At 54.4% G+C, this 22,312-nt stretch overlaps 1 protein-coding gene across 1 annotated transcript; it reads right to left on the reverse strand.

The window, feature by feature from the left end:
- Positions 1 to 2,527: 2,527 nt before the first annotated feature.
- LOC109026840 (TBC1 domain family member 3G) lies at positions 2,528 to 10,117 on the reverse strand. The gene is given in 11 exon segments (XM_063706550.1): positions 2,528 to 2,864; positions 3,298 to 3,363; positions 3,754 to 3,848; positions 4,559 to 4,682; positions 5,207 to 5,255; positions 6,501 to 6,610; positions 6,941 to 7,048; positions 7,503 to 7,583; positions 8,068 to 8,107; positions 9,694 to 9,776; positions 9,934 to 10,117. Coding segments are annotated over 11 exon segments (1,110 nt in total). The 5' UTR covers positions 10,018 to 10,117; the 3' UTR covers positions 2,528 to 2,594.
- Positions 10,118 to 22,312: the final 12,195 nt, after the last annotated feature.

The following is a 22,312-nucleotide window of genomic DNA, read 5'->3' on the forward strand; positions in this document are numbered from 1 at the left end:
TTATGACACAGAGACATTTGTTCACGTTTTCCTGCTGACCCTCACCCCACTATTACCCTATTATCCTGCCACATCCCCCTCTCCGAGATGGTAGAGATGGTAGAGATAATGAGACACTGATTCCCTTGTCTCCCCGGCTCAAGGCTTGTTGTCCTGGCACCCTTGGAGGAGTCTGCAGGAGTGAGGGGCCTCTGCTGCTCTCTGAGGCTGTCAGCGCTTGCAGGGAGGAGTGGAGGCTCTCACAAATGGGTCTGGCTCTTCCAGTGCCCTTGAGGGCCCTGTGAGGGGGAGAACAGGCTACCGTGGGAAGTGGGAGGGGGCTTGTTGGAGGGTCTTGCCCACATCCCCCTCCTGCGTGCACAGCACATCCAGTACACACGCACTGAGCACCTGCCCTGAGGAATGGTGGGCCTCCTGTACTTTCTTAGAGTCCAGGAGGAAGAGGAAGAAGAGAAGCTGAAGAGGAAGACCCAGGTAGTAGGGATGGGGTTCCTGGGCACTCCCCCAGTATTGACTGCCCCAGAGGGTGACTCAGGAAGGGACCTGCTACTGGAGCCCACCTGGGGGTGGCAGGTCCCCATGTTTCCTTGTTAGTTTCTTCATAGAGGCCTGAAGATGATTTAAGAACAGTGTCATCCACTAACAAATGGAAGAACATTCCATGCTCATTGATAGGAAGAATCAATATCGTGGAAATGGCCATACTGCCCAAGGTAATTTATAGATTCGATGCCATCCCCATCAAGCTACCAATGACTTTCTTCACAGAATTGGAAAAACTACTTTAAAGTTCATATGGAACCAAAAAAGGGCCCGCATTGCCAAGACAATCCTAAGCCAAAAGAACAAAGCTGGAAGCATCATGCTACCTGACTTCAAACTGTACTGCAAGGCTATAGTAACAAAAACAGCATGGTACTGGTACGAAAACAGAGATATAGACCAATGGAACAGAACGGAGCCCTCAGAAATAATACCACACATCTACAACCATCTGATCTTTGACAAACCTGACAAAAACAAGAAATGGGGAAAGGATTCCCTATTTAAAAAATAGTGCTGGGAAAACTGGCTAGCCATATGTAGAAAGCTGAAACTGGATCCCTTCCTTACACTTTATACAAAAATTAATTCAAGATGGATTAAAGACTTACATGTTAGACCTAAAACCATAAAAACCCTAGAAGAAAACCTAGGCATTACCATTCAGGACATGGGCATGGGCAAGGACTTCATGTCTAAAACACCAAAAGCAATGGCAACAAAAGCCAAAATTGACAAATGGGATCTCATTAAACTAAAGAGCTTCTGCACAGCAAAAGAAACTACCATCAGAGTGAACAGGCAACCTACAGAATGGGAGAAAATTTTTGCAATCTACTCATCTGACAAAGGGCTAATATCCAGAATCTACAAAGAACTCAAACAAATTTACAAGAAAAAAACAACCCCATCAACAAGTGGGTGAAGGATATGGACACTTCTCAAAAGAAGACATTTATGCAGCCAAAAGACACATGAAAATATGCTCATCATCACTGGCCATCAGAGAAATGCAAATCAAAACCACAATGAGATACCATCTCACACCAGTCAGGATGGCGATCATTAAAAAGTCAGGAAACAACAGGTGCTGGAGAGGATGTGGAGAAATAGGAACACTTTTACACTGTTGGTGGGACTGTAAACTAGTTCAACCATTGTGGAAGACAGTGTGGCAATTCTTCAAGGATCTAGAACTAGAAATACCATTTGACCCAGCCATCCCCATTACTGGGTATATACCCAAAGGATTATAAATCATGCTGCTATAAAGACACATGCACACGTATGTTTATTGTGGCACTATTCACAATAGCAAAGTCTTGGAACCAACCCAAATGTCCATCAATGATAGACTGGATTAAGAAAATGTGGCACATATACACCATGGAATACTATGCAGCCATAAAAAAGGATGAGTTCATGTCCTTTGTAGGGACATGGATGAAGCTGGAAACCATCATTCTCAGCAAACTATTGCAAGGACCAAAAAGCAAACACTGCCTGTTCTCACTCATAGGTGGGAATTGAACAATGAGAACACTTGGACACAGGAAGGGGAACGTCACACACCAGGGCCTGTCATGGGGTGGGGGGAGGGGGGAGGGATAGCATTAGGAGATATACCTAATGTAAATGGCGAGTTAATGGGTGCAGCACACCAGCATGGCACATGTATACATATGTAACAAACCTGCACGTTGTGCACATGTACCCTAGAACTTAAAGTATTAAAAAAAAAAAAACAACAAAAAGAACAGTGTCATCATCCAGGGCCCAGGTATGGAAGAACTGGTTTTGAAAACGTGCCCACAGGCCAGACCTGGACATTTTCATGTGGCGCTCTAGGGACAAGGTGGGCATCAGGCCAGGAGAGTTCCCTGGGAAGGGTCAGAGCCCACACCCTGTGACCACTTCAGTCTCCCACTGGGCAGTGCCAGATCCTTTTGTGGCCACCCCAGGGGTCCAGATATGCACAGAAGGCTGTGGCTGGTGGGGGGGGGGGGGCCTGGGCAGGGAAGTGCTCACCACACTCCTGACTTTCATCTGGGTCATGTGAGGGATGGGCTCGGTGTCACTGTGCCCTGCCCAGCCCACCTGGCCAGACCTCCCCCTTGGCCAGAACAGAGGATCATGAGGACAGTGTGAGGAAGCTGCCCTTGGGCTAGTCGGGGTCTGACCCCAGTGCTCCCCAGGCCCCACTGGGCACACGTGGACTTACTCCTTTGAACTTTAAAGGCAATGCTTGTTATCAGCATCAACATCTGTTCCCCTTCCAGCAAATACATGTCCCACAGGCACGGGGTGAGCCCGAGAGAGATCTGTGGGGAAAGTAGGCATGGGAGGATCTGGCCCTTCCAGGCTGGGGCTGGTGGCTCGAGCTAGCCCATTGGGGCTTCACTGACCTTCCCCATGAGGGTCACCCGACCCCTCCAGGAGGCTGGGTCAGACAAGGTCTTGCAGCTCCTTATTGGGGGCACTCATTTCAGTGCAGAGAGGGGCTTGCCCAGGGCTTGAGGCTCCCCTGAGCCCTCCCTAGTTGGGTCCTGGCCCAGTCTGTCCATGAGGCTGGGCCTGAGCCCCGTCCTCTGCGCTGGGATGAGCCCTCTTGGGCAGAGGGTCTTGCTTGTGTGTCCTTTGGGGATCTGCCTGAGCCTCCTGTGGACTGGGGTGAGCCGGACCCCCTGGCTGGGGAAGCAGGGCACTGCAGGGCAAGGAGGGTCCCTGAGCCAGGGTCTCCCTGTGCCTCCTTACCCCATCATTCAGCACCCGGAGAAGCCAGCTGAATGAGGAACCCTGTGTGCATAGACCTTCCTTGTCCTGGTGGGAGGAACAGAGGTGCTCAGGGCCCCATGGGCTGCCCTAAAAACCTCCCTCTTCCAGGGCCCTCTGAAGACCCTTCCCCGAGTGCAGAACACTGGGCAGTGTCCCGGGCTCCCCGCAACATCTTCCCCTTCCGGCACTCCCGGTGGACACACTGCCCTTAGCCCTCCTCTGTGGGAGCAGGGCCCCCATCCCTGTGCCTCTGTCTCCTCCAGGGCTGGAAAGGAAACCCAACTCCCAGCCCGTGGTGAACTCGACATCCCAGGTCAGGCCCTGGCTGGAACTCAGCCTGTCACCCGCCCCATGAGGGGCTGCAGCTCCCGCTGTTCCTCCAGCCCCCCAGGATGCAGGGCCTCTGGGGGAGAGCCGAGGGGACCATAAACTCACCAGATGCCCCATGGTCTTGGGTTGTGATGTGGGTACCACATGCTGCTGATGGTCTTGGAGCTGCTGGACTGTCCTGCCATTTGGGCTGTGGAATTCTGAGAAGCCCCCAGCCCATCATGAAATCAGAGCCTTCCCCCAAGATGTGGAGCCATCAGCTGGAAGAGCTGGGCAGCTGCAGAGCCCCCCAGACTCCGAGGCCTCCCACCCTCCCATCTGGTAACCCCACCATGTGGCCTTGGCCTTGGGGAGGAGGGGTGGGAACATCCCCTGGAGCCTGGCTGGAGGTGACCCTGGAGGCCTCCTGGGCCAGGGTGCCGGGAGGGCAAGCCTGACTTTGAGGCCACGACAGGGGGCGGCCAGAACAGGGTGGGTGCTGGGCTTTGTGGTCGTCTCCTGGAAGTGGGGCCGGGCCAGGGGACACGGGATGGGGAGATGCTGCCATCTGGGCTTGGTACCCTTTCGTGGGTACCAAGGGCAGCTGGAGCCTGGGCAACTGAAGGGCAGGAGGACTCTCAGGTTGCAGAGAGCCAGCTGCACAGAATCAGAGCCAGAGGGTGTGGCTCCAGGATACAGAGGGCAGCCACAGGGAGGATGAGATGCCTTCTGCTGATGGGGATGAAAGGCGTCTGACTTGGGCTCTGGGGGGTCAGTTCCGGGTTCCTTTGGGACCATCAGCAGAGACGTCCTAAAGGCTCCCAACAAGCTGGCGACACAAGGAAGGTGCCTTGGCTGAAAGCCGAGATCACCTGGCCAGGGTGGCCATCCCCGGGTCTGGCTGCGTGAAGCCCCAGGGGCAGCTGTTCACCTACCCTGCAGGAGTGCCTCTCACTGGCCAGCAGCTGCACCAGTGCCCAGAATGTGTCCTCCTCAGGCAGATAAAGGAGGAACAAGGCAGCGATGTGGCTCAGGTCCCTGCAGTAGCCCACCTCCTGCAAGAGCCAGAGTCACCATGGAAGTAAGTCACTTGGGAGGGCTGAGGTCACCTGGGAGGACTCATGTCATTGGAGAGGGCAGGGGTGACTGGGAAGGCTTCCTCTGAAGAAGAGACTTCCTCAGGATGCAAATTCATTTCATGACAAGAGCCATATCCATCGGGCACTTCAGCACCTTGTCCAAAATGTCTCCTGATAGCACCATTCTGTGTGTGATGCTGCCAAGCTCCCGGGCTTTGGGGCAGCCCCAGGAGGAGGGCGTCATTTCTTGTTCCGATAAGTGGTGGTCAGGCCCAGGTGACACCAGGAGTCCAGGCCCTGACTCCTTTGTGTCTCAGCTTGACCCCTTGAGACCACCCCCTTGCTGGAGGTTTATGCCAGTGGTGAGCTGGAATCCTACCTCCTATATCCTGGTGGGTCACAAATACTAACTTTAAAAGAAGCAACGACACCCCCACCAGGCACCCACTCCTGTGAATATGGAAATACGGCCCGGGAACCTCACTGCCAGGGACACTCACCAGGTTATACTCCGAATATGCCAGGAGGATGTAGAATAGTTCCTGCTGCCTGGGAAACAGAGAAAGGGGGCTTTGGTTTCTGTTGTGCAGATGCTGTTAGTTTCACTTTGTCTACAAACCCTAACAACAAATCCCATTTCAGGTTCAGATGATTCACCAGATAAGCAGTGAGCTCTTCAGGGACTTTGACTGTTGAAGAAATGTTTCAGTAAAATCCACATCTGTGACATGCAAATAGCCCAGTTGTACAGTGACTTGCCTGATCCTTTTCACTCTGAATGATCTTTTTTTTTTCAGTTTGCACACACGCCAATTCAGTCTTTGGGTGTACAGGTCCTCCATGGTTCTAAATCAATGTGCAGAGTCTCCCGGCTACCGCTCCAGCCCCTCCTAGAGCGACTCCTTCATCCTCCAAGTCTCCAGGGTGGCCCCTGTGCACCCAGCCTCTCCCCGATCCGTCAGCCCCTGGCCACCCAGACTGCTTCTCAGTCCCTATGGTTTGGCCTTTTCCACAATGGCCTAAGAATGGGAATCCTACTTTGGTAGCTTATTGGGTCTGGCTTCTTTCCCTTAGCAAAATGCACCTAAGATCCACCCATGTTCGTACGGGCATCACTGGCTCGTTACCTTTTCTCACTGGGTCTTCCGTTTGAAGGGAGGACCAGCCTTGTTTTCCCCATTCCCATGTTGAAGGCCATCCCCGAAGGCTCCGTGTGTGAGTGACGAATCAAGCAGTGAACCTGGCCTGTAGGTTTCATGTGGACGTCAGTTTTCAAATCAGTGGGTTCAATATCTGTGACACTTTGGGGACGTGTGGTTCAAGTCCATTGAACTTTGTGAGCCACTGCCCAACTAGCTGCCAAAGTGGCTGTGCCATGTCACGTTCCCAGCAGACCTGGATGACAGTTTCCAGGTCCCTGAATCTCCCCAGCTTTTGGTACTATCAGTGTTGCCTGGGGAGGCTTACAGGCCCTCCAACCTGCCACCCTCCCGAGGGTCCTACCATGGGTCCCCATGGGTCAGGGAGAGCACCTTTCACCATTGTACATGATTTTGTTTGCTGCCGTCTGTCTCCTGAGGATCCTCTTGGGTTCTGGCCCCCCGTGTTCCAGTCTGGCCCAGGGCTTGGAACCTGGAGGTGCTCTGTCCATGGTGCCGCCTGCTCCCTGGGCCAGGAGAGCTCTTGGCAGCTCTGTCATCCCTCCTGGGTGACCCTGGCTTCTGCTCTGGGGAAATCCCCATCCCTCTCATTCACCCCATCTCCGCTGGGACCCTGTGGCTCCCATAGGCTTACTTGGTTCCATATCGATCCCTGAAGAACATGTGGTTCCTTAGTGTCTGGCTCACAGCCAGGTCGATCTGGTGGATGTGCTCAGATGACCTCTTGCCCTTCTCCTTCATGACCTGTAGGGCAGGGCCAAGAGGAGGAAACAGCCTCAGAACAGATGGAAGACTCCCTGCCCCAAATGGCAGTCAGCCCACAGTCAGCACTTCGGGAAGGAAGGAAAGAAGGGAGGTTTCTTTCTGCAGAAAGCTGCTTTTTGGCTTGTTTCAGAAGCCAGGGAGGGTCACCAGAGCCGAGCTCACCTGTGGTGCCTGTGTCACTGTCCATGCTCAGGATGTGCATCTGACCATCCCACCCACCCTCCAAAGCGGGGCTTGACGTTCCCTCCAGCTGGAGACCTGGGCCACTGACACGGCCTGGCCTGTTTGTTGTGCTGTGGCTGAGCATACCCGGTATTGTCTGGGGTTTTTCGCCTTGATTTCCTGAATGTTCAGGAGGACTGACCACACCTCGGCCCGGACGTTCATGGGAATGCCCTTATACACTCGCTTCATCAGCTGTGGGCAGAAAACGATCTGGTGTCACAGGCCCCGCGACAACCCCAGTGAGAACCAGAGCCCGAGGATTCTGGAAATCTTTGATTTTGGCCCCATGATTCGTCAGGAGAGGTGATGTCAAGCTGGGACAGGGTCTCCCTTCCCAGGACTGAAAGAGGGGATGGACACTCAAAGTCTGAACTCTGATCTGGACCTTTTCCTTCCTTCAGGTCACCAGGAGGCTTCCCTAGCCCTGAGCTCCGGGTGGCCCCAGCCCTAGATATAGATTCCCTCCCAGCAAGGTGACGCTTGCATGAACAGGCAGCAAAGCTGGCAACCAGGCCTGCGGTCCTCTAGGTGAGGACAGTGTGCCACCTGCCCTCTGAGAGGCTTACGCTGCCAGGTCATAGCCATGGGTGCCTGTCCCCTGTCTCTGCAGAAAGTGATTCTGGGGGCCTCTCCCTCCACACATGACCTTTTTGCTGTTCTGATATGTCTCCCATTTTCCCAGCATTGCCATCCACTTGCTCTTGCATCTCATCTCCTGCTGCATTTGCTGTCAAATGAGGAATGTTGGAGTTAGCGGAGCTACCAGGCTTCCCAGAGCCGCCCCTGGATGCTGGGTCTTGGGCTCTGGAGCCCCGGTGGGACCCAGCTAGAAAAAGCCAGGGAAGGGCAGACCCTTTGGGCTGAGAGCCTTTGAGCGAATGAGCACCAGTGGGCTGGCCTTGGGACCCTGGGATGTGCCATCCTCAGGCCACAGACACACCAGTCGTGGGTCAGAGCCCAGCCTCTAGGTGGGGTCCTAACACAAGTGGGCAGCCATCCCCAAGCCAGGACTGTGGTTCTCACTTTGGAATTTCATCAAACTGCCAGAGATACAGCAACCTGAGGTCAGGTCCAGCAGGGATTGCTACCCCTCCCAGTGACAGCGTGTTATCCTCACTGGCCACCGCCCAGGCCCACTGCCTCCTCTGCTCATCAACAACCCGCCACGTCCCCCCGTCCCTGGACCAGTCCCTCATGCATCAGGCTCTTACCTCTGCCTCCTGGGAGCTGACAGGGGGCAGCCTCTTCTCACTGTAAGGCAACCCAGGCAGAGCTGAGGACCTGCACAGGGCCTGGAGCTGTCCAGGTCAGGGAGTCAACCTCCAGAAAGGACTGGCTCTGTCCCATCCAGCTCAGGTCTCAGCCCAGGAGAAGGCACAGGGAAAGGAGGACAAAGGCCTTCCTGTGGGGCTGACTCCCGGGAGGGGTCAGGACCTGGGAGAAGAGGGAGTGCAGAGCCAGCGTGGCCAAGGTTACTGGGGCCCCTGGTGTCGGGGGTGGTCAGGCTGCACAATGGGGCTGCCCATCCTGGACTCGAGGTGGTGCTTTCTGCTGGAACTGAGAAAGGTCAGCCCTGAGATGGGATGGGGGCTGCCCAGGGTGGGTGACCGGGCCCTGACAGGAGTCCCTCAGGGAGTGACCACATGATGTGGACCCTCCAGGGTCTAGGGAGCCTGCGCTGAGACCTGCCCAGTGCACCCAGGGTGCACCAGGGGCCCATCCCACCCGACATTCCCAAGGCCCTTGCAGGGTATGACCTCCCAGCATCCACCTGCCTCTCCCTGCACCTGAGCAACATGCCTTGCATTTCAGAAGTGGCATGGCTCATAAGCTTCCACCCTACCTCCCTCGAGATCCTCCGTCTCTCCATCCTATGATCCCTGAGGGCTGGGCTCCTTTTTTTTTTTTTTTTTGTGACGGTGTCTCCCTCTGTCACCCAGGCTAGAGTGCTGTGGCGTGATCTTGGCTCACTGCAAGCTCCGCCTCCAGGGTTCATGTCCTTCCCTTGTCTCATCCTGAGTAGCTGGGATTACAGGCATGCGCCACCACGCCCAGCTAATTTTTTGTATTTTTAGTAAAGACAGGGTTTCACCATGTTAGCCAGGATGCTCTCTATCTCCTGACCTTGTGATCTGCCTGCCTCGGACTCCCAAAGTGCTGGGATTACAGGCGTGAGTGACCACACCTGGCCCTAGGCTCCTCTTACCTGGCCCCAGATCCCTTCCCAGCACCAGACCCAGGGTCATTAGCTGCAAGCTCTGCTGCCTCCCTGGCCTCTTTGTGAGATGCCCAGAACTTGGCCCTGCCCATCTTCTCCCCCATTCCCCTAAGGCCACAGCCCCTACGGTCCCCATGCCTTTCCCCCTTCCCCATGGGGACAGTGAGGGCTGTAGCTCTAGGGAAGTGGGGGAGAACAGGGGCAGGTGGGCCCCCAGAGACCTGCTGGACAACATCCCTGAGGCTGGGCCAGGTGTCTCCTCACCCTGTGGCCACAACCCTTGGATCTCACTGGGGTTGTCTCCTGGTAGACAGGGCCAGACCCTCAGGCTGCCCCGCTCCTTTTGTGCTCACTTGCCGACAGAACTGCTGAGAGCCCAGGGGCCTGACCTAGCCCCCTCTCCATTCCCACCCACTCCCTAGATGTGCCCCACACCTCTGGCCTAACAACAACCTTGGGCTGGACCTGCAGGGGAGCCAGGGAGGAGTTCTGACCCTGGAAAGGAGGTTGGCTCAACCTGGGGAGACATGTCCTGTGTCAGAAAGACCTTTCTAAAAGCAAACCCATCCCTGAGCTGAAACAGGTGATTTAGGGGCTGAGAGGAGCACAGAGGACTCACTGCAGAATCCCAAAGCGATCAATGTTGCCGTAGATTCCAACAGGCGCAGGCCCCATGTCCTCTGGCAGTGCAGCTCAGTGTCCCTGTAACCCAGAGGGAGCCTTGGTGAGGGGTCCAAGGTAAAGGCTGAAAGGGCCTGGGGGTAGTGGCCACCCTGCACTGTGCTCCTAGGGAGCCCAGGACCATTTGACCAGGGTGCACTGGAAGAGGCCTCCCTCCAAGGAGTAGATGGATCTGTACCTTCTCATACTTCATAGTGATGTCCTCTCACTTCTCCAAAGTATCCGCGTCCTCTATCATGTCCATCTTGTGAGACAAAAACATCTAAAGGTTACACCATACCCGAGAGCTTCGGAGAACACCTGAACTGCTCCTGCCCGGCTCCCAGATGCTGCCTGGCTGCGTAACCCCCCATTCCACCACCGCCCTCAGGTGAAAAGGGGCTAGACCCAGTGGCCCACACCTGCATGGGTTTCTGGAGTCTCCAGCAGGGGTGTGCATCTTCCCAAGGACTTGAGGACAGTGGGACCTGGACAGAGAGTCCCGTTGTCCCCAAATGCCATGAAATGGGCACACACCTGCCCCGGCAGTTTCAATGGTGTCCACCTGCCAAGGGTGAAGGGCCCATGATGGGCTATTCCAGGGATATGGAGGCAGACTGGGGACAGGGACCAGAGGTCTCTGGGATGCTCGGGACCACAGAGATGCTCAGTTTCCTACGGGGAACAAGGTCTCTCCTGAGTGCTTGGTTCTACTCTGCTCATCACTTGGGCTACCATGGCCCTTCAGTCTCACCAGTGAAGCCACTTTAGGAACAACAGGTTTAAGGAATGAAAATAAGCTACTGTGTCCAACGCAGCCTCTGTGCTCGTGGAAACCACGTCTCTCAGGGAGGGACTGTGGACTCCACCATTCTGAGCTATCCATACAGGAGGGGGCTTCATTTTCCTGGGTCACGGAGGAAGAACAGTGGGTCTTTGGTCCTGGGGAACACCTAGATGGATCGTCCCTCCTGGGAACACTTGGGGCAAAAGGAGGGCAAGGCCTGGATAGGACCAGACAAAGAAATACCTGGGGACAACCCCAGTTCCTGGACCCCGTTGAACAGGATGGAAGATAGCCTCCCTCCAGCCAGCTCTCCAGGGCTCCTTCATTTTCCACAGCTGCCCAAAGGCAGAAGGCTCCCCATGCCACTCCCGGACAAGGGACCCTGTGTGTTCAGTTGGTCCCACAGGGACCATCAGGACCCAGCTTAGGACACAGATGTGTTCTTAGGACCCTCCCCTCCACCCCACCCACAGTGGATCCATCCCAGTGGCTCTGCCAGGGCCAGGCTCTGCCCCATCGGGATCGGAAACCCTCAACAGATTTGGGATCTAGGGCAGGGAGACCACAGGGTTCAGGCCTTAAGTCCAGCCCAGCATAGGGCAGGGCTGAGAGCAAAACCCAGGGTCATGTCGGGATTCCCGGGTTGATTACCGCTTCTCTGACCCCAGACGTCTCAGTTGTCAAATGGGTACATTTGGGAACAGCACCTACCCTATGGAGGCACCATGAGGACGAAAGAGACAATTGTCTACACGGGCAGTGTAGAATGGGTACCTGATGAGTGCTCAGGGATGACCCTCCTCAGCAGGTGCCCAGAGGCCAACATCGCCCACCCCGTAGCCACTGTCCCCAAGTCAGCCTGCAGGGAAGAGAGCAGGTCACTCACCTGATTCTGGTGGATCAGCTGGCCTGGGTTACGCCTCTCAGGGAGAAAACCTTTGAGTCCACAGAGCCGCTCACAGATACCACTGTCTGTGTGTAGCTGCTGTAGAACACAGAGGCAGGCCGGGGAGCAGCAGGTGCTAAGCACCAGTGACATTCTGAGGTCATGGCATGCATCACAGTGGGGCCTTGCCCGGGTTAGCAGGGCCCAGAGTCAGTATCCACTGCCTGAGGCGTCAACATGCCTGCCTGCAGCATATACACTCCGGGGTGAGGAAAGGAGCCCGGCCTCTCCAGCAGCTGCACAGGGCTGCAGTAGGATGGAGGTGAAGCTGGCCTTGTGGATCACTTGGGCCTCATGAGGGGAAAAGAAAGACCAGGGGGCAGAGGAGGAGCATGGGGGCAGCTGGTGGCCTAAGGAGAAGGCACTTCAGGGAAGGGGTCTGTGTTAGTTTGTTTTCACATTGCTATAAAGAAATACCTGAGACTGGATAATTTATAAAGGAAAGAGGTTTAACTGACTCGCAGTTCAGGAAACTTACAATCATGGCGGAAGGTGAAGGGGAAGCAGGCACTTTCTTCACAAGGTGGCAGGAAGGAGTACGTGGAGAACAAGGAAGTGCCACACTTTAAAACCATCAGCTTTCCTGAGAATTCACTCACTGTCAGGGGAGCAGCACGGGAGGAAACTGTCCCCAAATCCAATCCCCTCCCACCAGGTTCCTCCCTTGACACAGGAGGATTACAATTCCAGATGAGATCTGAGTGGGGACACAGAGCCAAACCTGTGAGGGTCTCAGTCTGTCTTGCAGCTCCCCTGGGGCTGAGGCTGAGTGCAAATCTGCTGGCCCTGCTCTACAGCACGCAGGGTCTCTGCCAGTGCACCCCATCTGCTGCTTCCTGGGAGTGGTGGCTACTTCCTCAAAAGGAGGGTGGATCTGCTTTCCTGTGCGCTCCCCCTACCCCTGAGGGACTTGTGGAGCCCTGGCCACATCCTCCCAGGGTAAGGGCATGAAACTGGGCTCCTTGACCTTCTTACTGCTTGGGTGACAAGCCTGGGGTCATCCCTAGGCCACGTCACTGCCCCTGCTTCTAAATGGAGAGCATTTTGCCAGACCTTCCTGGGAGAGGCTGGGGGCTCATCCCTGTTGTCTGTTCCATCTTGGTAAAGCCAGGTTAAGACATCTGGGTAAGCAGACAGTAGAGTGGCACCCAGGAAGGGTGGGTGGAGGGCGCTGGCCTTTAGGCTTGCCTGGACCATGGTGGGAGGGGGAAGGTTACCAGGAAGCAGTGCTGTCAGGGCTAAAGTCAGGAGGAGGTGGTTATGCTGGTAAGGCAGGGGTGTGGCTGGCTTGCGGTGGGGCATAAATGAGAGCCAAGGTTTGTCAGCATGCAGAGGAGGCAGCTGACTCATCCCTAGGGGCTGCGGAGGAGGTCGGGTCACTCTTGATCCCAGTTCCCAGTGAAAACTGTAGGTTGCCATCACCTAACCACACATGCAATAAAGTCTTCTGCCTGCTGCTTACAGCCCCCGAGAACCCCTTCTCCGAGAGAATAAAACCTTTGACCGCTGCTCTTCCTGAGTGGATTTTGTTTGTGTCTTCTGATGAACTGTGATGTCCCGTCTATCATTTTCCCAGGCTCAAGGATCCACCAAAAGTTGACGCCTCTTTTGGGGAGGCTCTGCAGTGCCTTCTTCTCACCAGGCTCCCCGGGAAGCTTGTGAACTTGGCTTGCACCCTAAGCAGCCAGGTACACGCAGGGGCTCTGCTTCTCGCTTTCACTAAGAGAGAGAGCCAAGAAAGAGACTGAAGCATGGTCTGCAGAGAAGACAGTGGTGCAAACGCCAGGAGAACAAGGGGCCTGAGTCATCTTCATTCCCCTTAAAAACACGCATTCCCTCCCAGGCCACCTTAGGGCATGAAGCACAGTGTGTGTGTGTGAGTGTGTGTGTGCAGGTATATGCACGTGTATGTGCATGTGTGCATGTGTGTGCGTGCATGTGCATGCATGTGCATGCACGTATGCATGTGTACATGTCTGCTTGCATGTGTGCATGTGTGTGTGGTGCAGGGATATGAGGTGGACAGGATGTCGGAGGGCAGCTCCAGCTCCAAGCTGCACGTTTCTCTGTTAGAATGGTTTAGATTCCCTGGACCACAGCAAGAGAGTGTTTTCACGTGCATCCATTTTTCTTAGCATTGAAACCCATATTTTTAGCAGCATGTAAACCTTAATTTGCTTAACTATTCTTAGAAGCATTTATACTGGTGGTCCCCAACCTTTTTGGTCCCAGAGACCAGTTTCACGGAAGACTTTTCCACGGACCCGGGAGAAGGGGAAAGGATGATGCGGAGATGATTCAAGCCCATTACATTTATTGTGTACTTTATTTCTATTATTATTTCACTGTAATATATAGTGAAATAATTATACCATTCACCATAATGTAGAATAAGTAGGAACACTGAGCTTGTTTTCCTGCAACTAGATAGTCCCATCTGGGGGTGATGGGAGACAGTGACAGATCATCAGGCGTTAGGTTCTCATAAGGAGCACATAACCTAGATCCCTGGCATGTGCAGTTCACAGTAGGGTTCATGCTCCTATGAGAATCTAATGGTACCGCTCATCTGACAGGAGGCACAGCTCGTGGTAATGCAAGGGATGGGGAGTGGCTGTTTCTACAGATGAAGCTTTGCTCACTGGCTGGCTGCTCACCTCCTGCTGTGCAGCCTGGTTCCAAACAAGAGGGAACCCCTGATTTATCCAGTAAGATAAATCCATTATGTAAGTTGACATTATTCACTCTGCACCACCCAAAATTATCTTGCATACCTACACACACCCAAGGGTCCGATAGCACACTTTGGGAGCTGTAGACAGTAAGCCTGGAGGTCCATTGCGAATTCCATCTCTTCACCCTGTAGGCTAACAGGCTATGTTAGTTTCCTAGGGCTGTTTTACAGTACCACAGACTGGGCACCTTCAACAACAGAATCTTGGGGCTCCCCCTCTCCCCTCTCCCCTCTCCCCTCTCCCCTCTCCCCTCTCCCCTCTCCCCTCTCCCCACGGTCTCCCTCTCCCTCTCTTTCCACGGTCTCCCTCTGATGCCGAGCCAAAGCTGGACGGTACTGCTGCCATCTCAGCTCACTGCAACCTCCCTGCCTGATTCTCCTGCCTCAGCCTGCCGAGTGCCTGCGATTGCAGGCGCGCGCCGCCACGCCTGACTGGTTTTCGTATTTTTTTGGTGGAGACGGGGTTTCGCTGTGTCGGCCGGGCTGGTTTCCAGCTCCTAACCGCGAGTGATCGGCCAGCCTCGGCCTCCCGAGGTGCCGGGATTGCAGACGGAGTCTCTTTCACTCAGTGCTCAATGGTGCCCAGGCTGGAGTGCAGTGGCGTGATCTCGGCTCGCTACAACCACCTCCCAGCCGCCTGCCTTGGCCTCCCAAAATGCCGAGATCGCAGTCTCTGCCCGGCCGCCACCCCGTCTGGGAAGTGAGGAGCGTCTCTGCCTGGCCACCCATCGTCTGGGATGTGAGGAGCCCCTCTGCCTGACTGCCCAGTCTGGAAAGTGAGGAGCGTCTCTGCCCGGCCGCCATCCCACCTGGGAAGTGAGGAGCGCCTCTTCCTGGCCGCCATCACATCCTGGAAGTGAGGAGCGTCTCTGCCCGGCCGCCCATCGTCTGAGATGTGGGGAGCACCTCTGCCCTGCCGCCCCGTCCGGGATGTGAGGAGCGTCTCTGCCCGGCCGCCCCGTCTGAGAAGTGAGGAGACCCTCTGCCTGGCAACCGCCCCGTCTGAGAAGTGAGGAGCCCCTCCGCCCAGCAGCCGCCCCATCTGGGAAGTGAGGAGTGTCTCCGCCCGGCAGCCGCCCCGTCCGGGAGGGAGGTGGGGGGGTCAGCCCCCCGCCCGGCCAGCCGCCCCGTCCGGGAGGGAGATGGGGGGGTCAGCCCCCCGCCCGGCCAGCCACCCCGTCCGGGAGGGAGGTGGGGGGATCAGCCCCCCGCCAGGCCAGCCGCCCTGTCCGGGAGGTGAGGGGTGCCTCTGCCCGGCCGCCCCTACAGGGAAGTGAGGAGCCCCTCTGCCCGGCCAGCTGCTCTGTCCAGGAGGGAGGTGGGGGGGTCAGCCCCCCGCCTGGCCAGCCGCCCCATCCGGGAGGGAGGTGGGGGGGTTAGCCCCCCGCCTGGCCAGCCGCCCCGTCCGGGAGGTGAGGGGCGCCTCTGCCCGGCCACCCCTACTGGGAAGTGAGGAGCCCCTCTGCCCGGCTAGCCGCTCCGTCCGGGAGGGAGGTGGGGGGGTCAGCCCCCCGCCTGGCCAGCCGCCCCATCCGGGAGGGAGGTTGGGGGGTTAGCCCCCCGCCTGGCCAGCCGCCCCGTCCGGGAGGTGAGGGGCGCCTCTGCCCGGCCACCCCTACTGGGAAGTGAGGAGCCCCTCTGCCCGGCCAGCCGCTCCGTCCGGGAGGGAGGTGGGGGGGTCAGCCCCCCGCCTGGCCAGCCGCCCCATCCGGGAGGGAGGTGGGGGGGGTTAGCCCCCCGCCTGGCCAGCCGCCCCGTCCGGGAGGTGAGGGGCGCCTCTGCCCGGCCGCCCCTACTGGGAAGTGAGGAGCCCCTCTGCCCGGCCAGCCGCCCCGTCCGGGAGGGAGGTGGGGGGATCAGCCCCCCGCCTGGCCAGCCGCCCCATCCGGGAGGGAGGTGGGGGGATCAGCCCCCCGACTGGCCAGCCGCCCCGTCCGGGAGGTGAGGGGCGCCTCTGCCCGGCCGCCCCTACTGGGAAGTGAGGAGCCCCTCTGCCCGGCCAGCCGCCCCGTCCCAGAGGGAGGTGGGGGGATCAGCCCCCCGCCCGGCCAGCTGCCCTGTCCGGGAGGTGAGGGGCGCCTCTGCCAGGCCGCCCCTACTGGGAAGTGAGGAGCCCCTCTGCCCGGCCAGCCGCTCCGTCCGGGAGGGAGGTGGGGGGGTCAGCCCCCCGCCTGGCCAGCCGCCCCATCCGGGAGGGAGGTGGGGGGGTTAGCCCCCCGCCTGGCCAGCCGCCCCGTCCGGGAGGTGAGGGGCGCATCTGCCCGGCCGCCCCTACTGGGAAATGAGGAGCCCCTCTGCCCAGCCAGCCGCCCCGTCCGGGAGGGAGGTGAGGGGGTCGGCCAGCTGCCCCGTCCGGGAGGGAGGTGGGGGGATCAGCCCCCCGTCCGGCCAGCCGCCCTGTCCGGGAGGTGAGGGGCGCCTCTGCCCGGCCGCCCCTACTGGGAAGTGAGGAGCCCCCCCGCCCGGCCAGCCGCCCCGTCCGGGAGGGAGATGAGGGGTCAGCCCCCCACCCGGCCAGCCGCCCCGTCCGGGAGGGAGGTGGGGGGTCAGCCCCCCGCCCGGGCAGCCGCCCCATCCGGGAGGGAGGTGGGGGGGTCAGCCCCCCGCCTGGCCAGCCGCCCCATCCGGGAGGTGAGGGGCGCCTCTGCCCGGCCGCCCCTACTGGGAAGTGAGGAGCCCCTCTGCCCGGCCAGCAGCCCCGTCCAGGAGGGAGGTGGGGGGGTCAGCCCCCTGCCCGGCCAGCCGCCCCGTCCGGGAGGTGAGGGGCGCCTCTGCCCGGCCGCCCCTACTGGGAAGTGAGGAGCCCCTCTGCCCGGCCACCACCCCGTCTGGGAGGTGTACCCAACAGCTCATTGAGAACGGGCCATGATGACAATGGCGGTTTTGTGTAATGGAAAGGGGGGAAAGGTGGGGAAAAGATTGAGAAATCGGATGGTTGCCGTGTCTGTGTAGAAAGAGGTAGACATGGGAGACTTTTCATTTTGTTCCGTACTAAGAAAAATTCTTCTGCCTTGGGATCCTGTTGATCTGTGACCTTACCCCCAACCCTGTGCTCTCTGAAACATGTGCTGTATCCACTCAGGGTTGAATGGATTAAGGGCGGTGCAAGATGTGCTTTGTTAAACAGATGCTTGAAGGCAGCATGCTCCTTAAGAGTCATCACCACTCCCTAATCTCAAGTACCCAGGGACACAAACACTGCGGAAGGCCGCAGGGCCCTCTGCCTAGGAAAACCAGAGACCTTTGTTCACTTGTTTATCTGCTGACCTTCCCTCCACTATTGTCCTATGACCCTGCCAAATCCCCCTCTGTGAGAAACACCCAAGAATGATCAATAAAAAAAAAATAAATAAATAAATAAAAAACAAAAACAAACAAAAAAAAAACAACAGAATCTTACTGTCTCACAGTACTGGAGGCCGTGAGTCCAAGATCAAAGTGTCAGCAGGGTGGGTTTCTTCTGAGGCTGTGCAGGAAGGTTCTGTTCCAGGCCTGTCTCCTGGCATGTCGGTGGCTCCCAGTCTCTAAAAAAAAAAAAAAAAAAAAGAATATGGAAAGGAAAGGTCATTCTGATGAAGTCTCAGATGGAAATCAAGAAGAGGTAAATGGAAACTGGAGGAAAGGTGAGTGACGCTTGCCATAAAGTGGCAAAGCACTAGTGTTTGGTGGAAGGCAGAACTTGTGAGTGATGTAACTGAAATTTGGCAGAAGAAATATCTAAGCAAAGTATTGAAGGAGCGGCTTGATTGTCTTGAACGTTTATAGGAAAATGAAAGAAAAGAGGAATGATTTAGAGACAGAACTTATAATCAAAAGGGAAGCAGAACTTAAAGATTTGGGAAACTTTTAGCCTTCTCAGCCTGCCCGTTTTGAACAGATAAGAAAGTGTGTTTCGGAGCGAACACGAGGGTGTGGGTCAGGAGGCCTGCGTGGATCAGGGCTGTGCTCCTCACCAGGACAATGGAAGAGCAACCCTGAAGGCATTGTGTGGATCACTCAGGCTGCACTCTCGTCACAGGCCCATGGTGCCAGGGCACTGACGGCAGTACGGTTTCCAAGGAAGGCCCTGGGGTGCCCTAAGGACCCCTGAGGACCTTGGGGCTTGCTGCTCAGCACTCCCTGAAGTTGCTGGTTCCCACATTGTGCTGTGGTGCTCCTTGGCTGCTCCAAGTGTTGCTCAATGGGCCCCGGTGGAGTGGGGGACATGATATCACCCCTCCAGAGGACACAGGCAGAAAACTCTTTGGAGCATCCACGTGGTGCTCATTCTGCAGGTGTGCAGAGTGCAATAGCTGTGGGATATGGCTGCCTCCACCTGCATTTCAAAGTATGTCCCAGACAGCCTTGGGGTCAGGCAGAAAACTGCCACAGGGGCAGGGACACCACAGAATGTTCCCACTAGGGCAGTGCCCAGCAGAGCCCTGGGGAAGAGGCTATCCCCAAGATTCCAGGATGGTAGAGCCAGCAGTGTGCAAGTCCACCCTGGGAGAGCCTCAGGCATCAAACTCCAACATGTGAGAGCTGCTGCCTGGGCTGCACCCAGCAAAGCCATGGGGGAAGAGCCACCTGAAGCCCTGGGCCGCCCAACCACATCCTAGTATATCTGGAACATGGGCCATGGAGTCAAAGAAGGTTCTAAAGTTTTAAGATTTAATGTTCTTTTCCTGGTTGGGTTTTGGACTCACTTGGGGCAACAACAACAACCAAAAACACCAAGCTGAAAGCAAAAAACACAAAATAAACACCTTAACCCTATCCCTCCATTTAATGTAATTCAGGACTCTAACCAAGAAGAATTTCTCAATTTCTCAGCAAAGCTACAGGGCTAGTATTCAAACCCGCCTATAAGCAGTGCTATTTCTTTTCCTTAGGTAATTATTTTCCCAGAACTCTGAAAAACAACTAAAATATTTTTGACCAGAAATTAAACATATAAAAAAGACCATCTAGGCCTTTGCAGCATGCACCTCCAAACTCTTCCAGCCTCTACTCATTATCCACTTGCACATTTTTGCGTATTTTTTAGAGCAGCATTCCACTTCCTGGTATCAAAAATCAATACGAGTTTGCTAGGGCTATGGTAAGAATATACCACAGATGGAGGTCTTAAATAACAGAAATATTGTTTCTCACAGTTCGGGGTCCCAGAAGTCCAAGACTAAGGTATCAGCAGAATTGGTTTCTTCTAAGGCCTGGCTCCTTGGCTTATAAGTGGCCACCCTCTTGTCTGTGTCTCCATGTGGTCTTCGGTCTGTGTCTGTGTCCTCATCTCCTCTCCTTATAAGGACACCAGACAGATTGGATGAGGGCTCACCCATATGACCTCGTTTCCCCTTAATTACACCTTTAAAGGTCCCATCTCCAAACACAATCCCATTCTGAGGCACTTGGCGTTAGGACTTCAACGTATCAACTTGGGGGTGGGGGACACAATTCAGCCCGTAACACCCGACTTCTGTGCCTCCAAAACTGCTTAGGCAGAAGAAATGATGGGGTGGCTCACCACGGTCCCTTCAAAGCTTCTGCCCAGAAATGGCACCTGTGACTTCTGCTCCACTTCACTACTCACAGCAGGTAACATGGTTCACTTCAAAGGGACAGGGAGGTGCTATCCTACCATGGATTTAAATATAAGACCTCAAACTATAAAAATCCTAGAAGAAAACCTAGGAAATATCCTTCTCTACATCAGCCTTGCCAAAGAATTTTTGGCTACGTCTCCAAAAGCAATTGCAACAAAAATAAAAAGTGACAAGTGGGACCTAAGTAAATTATGTTGTAAATCAATAAATGTGATTGACTTATTGAATCGGCAAATGTACATTTATTGATTATAAATTTTATACACTTTATAATAAAGAGTTTCTGCGCAGTAAAAGAAACCATCGACAGAGTAAACAGACAGCCTACACCATGGGAGAAAATATTCACAAGCTAGGCACCCAACAAAGGCCTAATATCCAAATCTATAAAAAACTTGAACAAATCAGCAAGCAATAAAAACCCCAAATAACCCCACTACAAAATGGGCAAAAGACATGAAAAGACACTTCTCTAAAGAAGACATACAAGTGGACAACAAGCATATGAAAAAATGCCCATCACCACTAATCGTTAGACAAATGCAAATCAAAACCACATGAGATCCCATTTCACAAGGACAGAATGGCTACTATTAAAAAGCCAAAAAACAACAGGCACTGGTGAAACCATGGAGCAAAGGCAATGCTTACACACTGCTGGTGGGAATGTAAATTAGTTCAGCCACTGTGGAAAGCAGTTTGGAGTTTTCTCAAAGAACTTAAAACAGAGCTAACATTTCACCCAGAAGTACTATTACTGGGTATATAACCAAAGGAATATAGATCATTATACCAAAAAGATGCATGCACTCATATGTTCATCGCCAAACTATTCACTATAGGGAAGACATGGAACCAACCTAGGTGTCTATCAGTGATTGAGTAGATAAGAAAAATGTGGTACGTATACTATGGAATACTACACCACCACAGAAAAGAATGAAGTCATGTCCTTTGCAGCAACATGGATGCAGCTGGAGGCTGTAATCCTAAGTGAATTAAGACAAGAACGTAATACTAAATACCACATGTTCTCAAGTGGGAGAGTGGGAGCTAAACACTGAGCACATGTGGTCAAATACATGGGAAAATTGGACAGTACAGACTATTGGAAGGGGGAGGGTACAGGATGAAAAACTATCTACTGGGTACTAGGCTCACTACCCGGATCCAATATACCCATGTAACAATCCTACACCCGTACCCCCCTATATCTTAAATAAAAGCTGGAATTTAAAACAATATTGCTAAAAACACTAAAAATTTTTTCAGGGAGTTGTAATCTTTTTGTTGGTAGAGGGTCTTGCCTCAATGTTTATGGCTGTTGACGGGTCAGAATGATGACTGCTGAAGGTGGGTGTGTGCTGTGGCAATTTCTTAAAACAACAGTGAAGTCTGCTGCATCCATTGACTCTTCCCTTGAAGAAAGATTTCCCTGTAGCATGTGAAGCTATTTGATAGCATTTTTCCTACAGTAGAACATCTTTCAAAAGTGGAGTCAATCCTCCCAAACCCTGCCACTGCTTTATCAACTAAGTTCGTGTAATATTCTAAATCTATGGTTATCATTTGGATAGCGTTCACAGCGTCTTCACCACAACTAGTTTCTATCTCAAGAAACCACTTTCTTTGCTTATCTGTAAGAGGCAACTCCTCATAAGTTCCAGTTTTCTCATTAGATTGCAGCAATAGAGTCACATCTTCAGGCTCCACCTCTAATTCTAGTTCTCTTGCTATTTCCTCACATCTGCAGTTGCTTCTTCCACTGATGTCTTGAATCCCTCATCATCCATGAGAGCTGGAATCAACTTCTTCCAAACTACTGTTAATGTTGATATTTTGACCTCTTCCTACCAATCCTGAATGATATGAATGCCATCTAGAATGTTGTCTTCTTTCCAGAAGATTTCAATTTACTTTGCTCAGATCCATCAGAGAAATCACTATCTATGGCAGTATCAGCCTCCTTGTGTACCTTTATCAGACTTCCTGTGTAACCAGGTGGATTATCAATGAGCAGGATATTTTGAAAGGTATATCTACATTTTCCAAGCAGTGGGTCCCAACAGTGAGTTTAAACTATTCTGCAAACCATGCTGTTAACAGAAGTGCTGTCATCCAGGCTTTGTTGTTGCACTCAAACAGCACAGGCAGAGTAGATTCAGCTTCATTCCTAAGGGCCCTGGTAGTTTTGGAATGGTAAGTGAGCACCAGATTCCAACTGTAGTCACCAGCTGCGTGCACTCCTGAAACGAGGGTCAGCTTGTTCTTTGAAGCTCTGAAGCCAGGCCTTGACTTCTCCTATCCAGCTGTGGGAATCCTAGATGGCAGCTTCTCCCAGTAGAAGGCTGTTTGGTTTACATAAAAATCTCTTGCTTAGTGTAGCGCCACCTTCATCAGTGATCCTAGCTAGATCTTCTGGATAAGTTGCAGCAGCTTCTGTGGCAGCACTTGCTGCTTCACCTTGCACTTTTATGTTATGGAGACAGCTTCTTTCCTTAAACCCCATGAACCAACCTCTGCTAGCTT

This window comes from Gorilla gorilla, chromosome 4 (assembly GCF_029281585.2).
Source record: "Gorilla gorilla gorilla isolate KB3781 chromosome 4, NHGRI_mGorGor1-v2.1_pri, whole genome shotgun sequence".
In the NCBI taxonomy this organism is placed as follows: domain Eukaryota; kingdom Metazoa; phylum Chordata; class Mammalia; order Primates; family Hominidae; genus Gorilla; species Gorilla gorilla.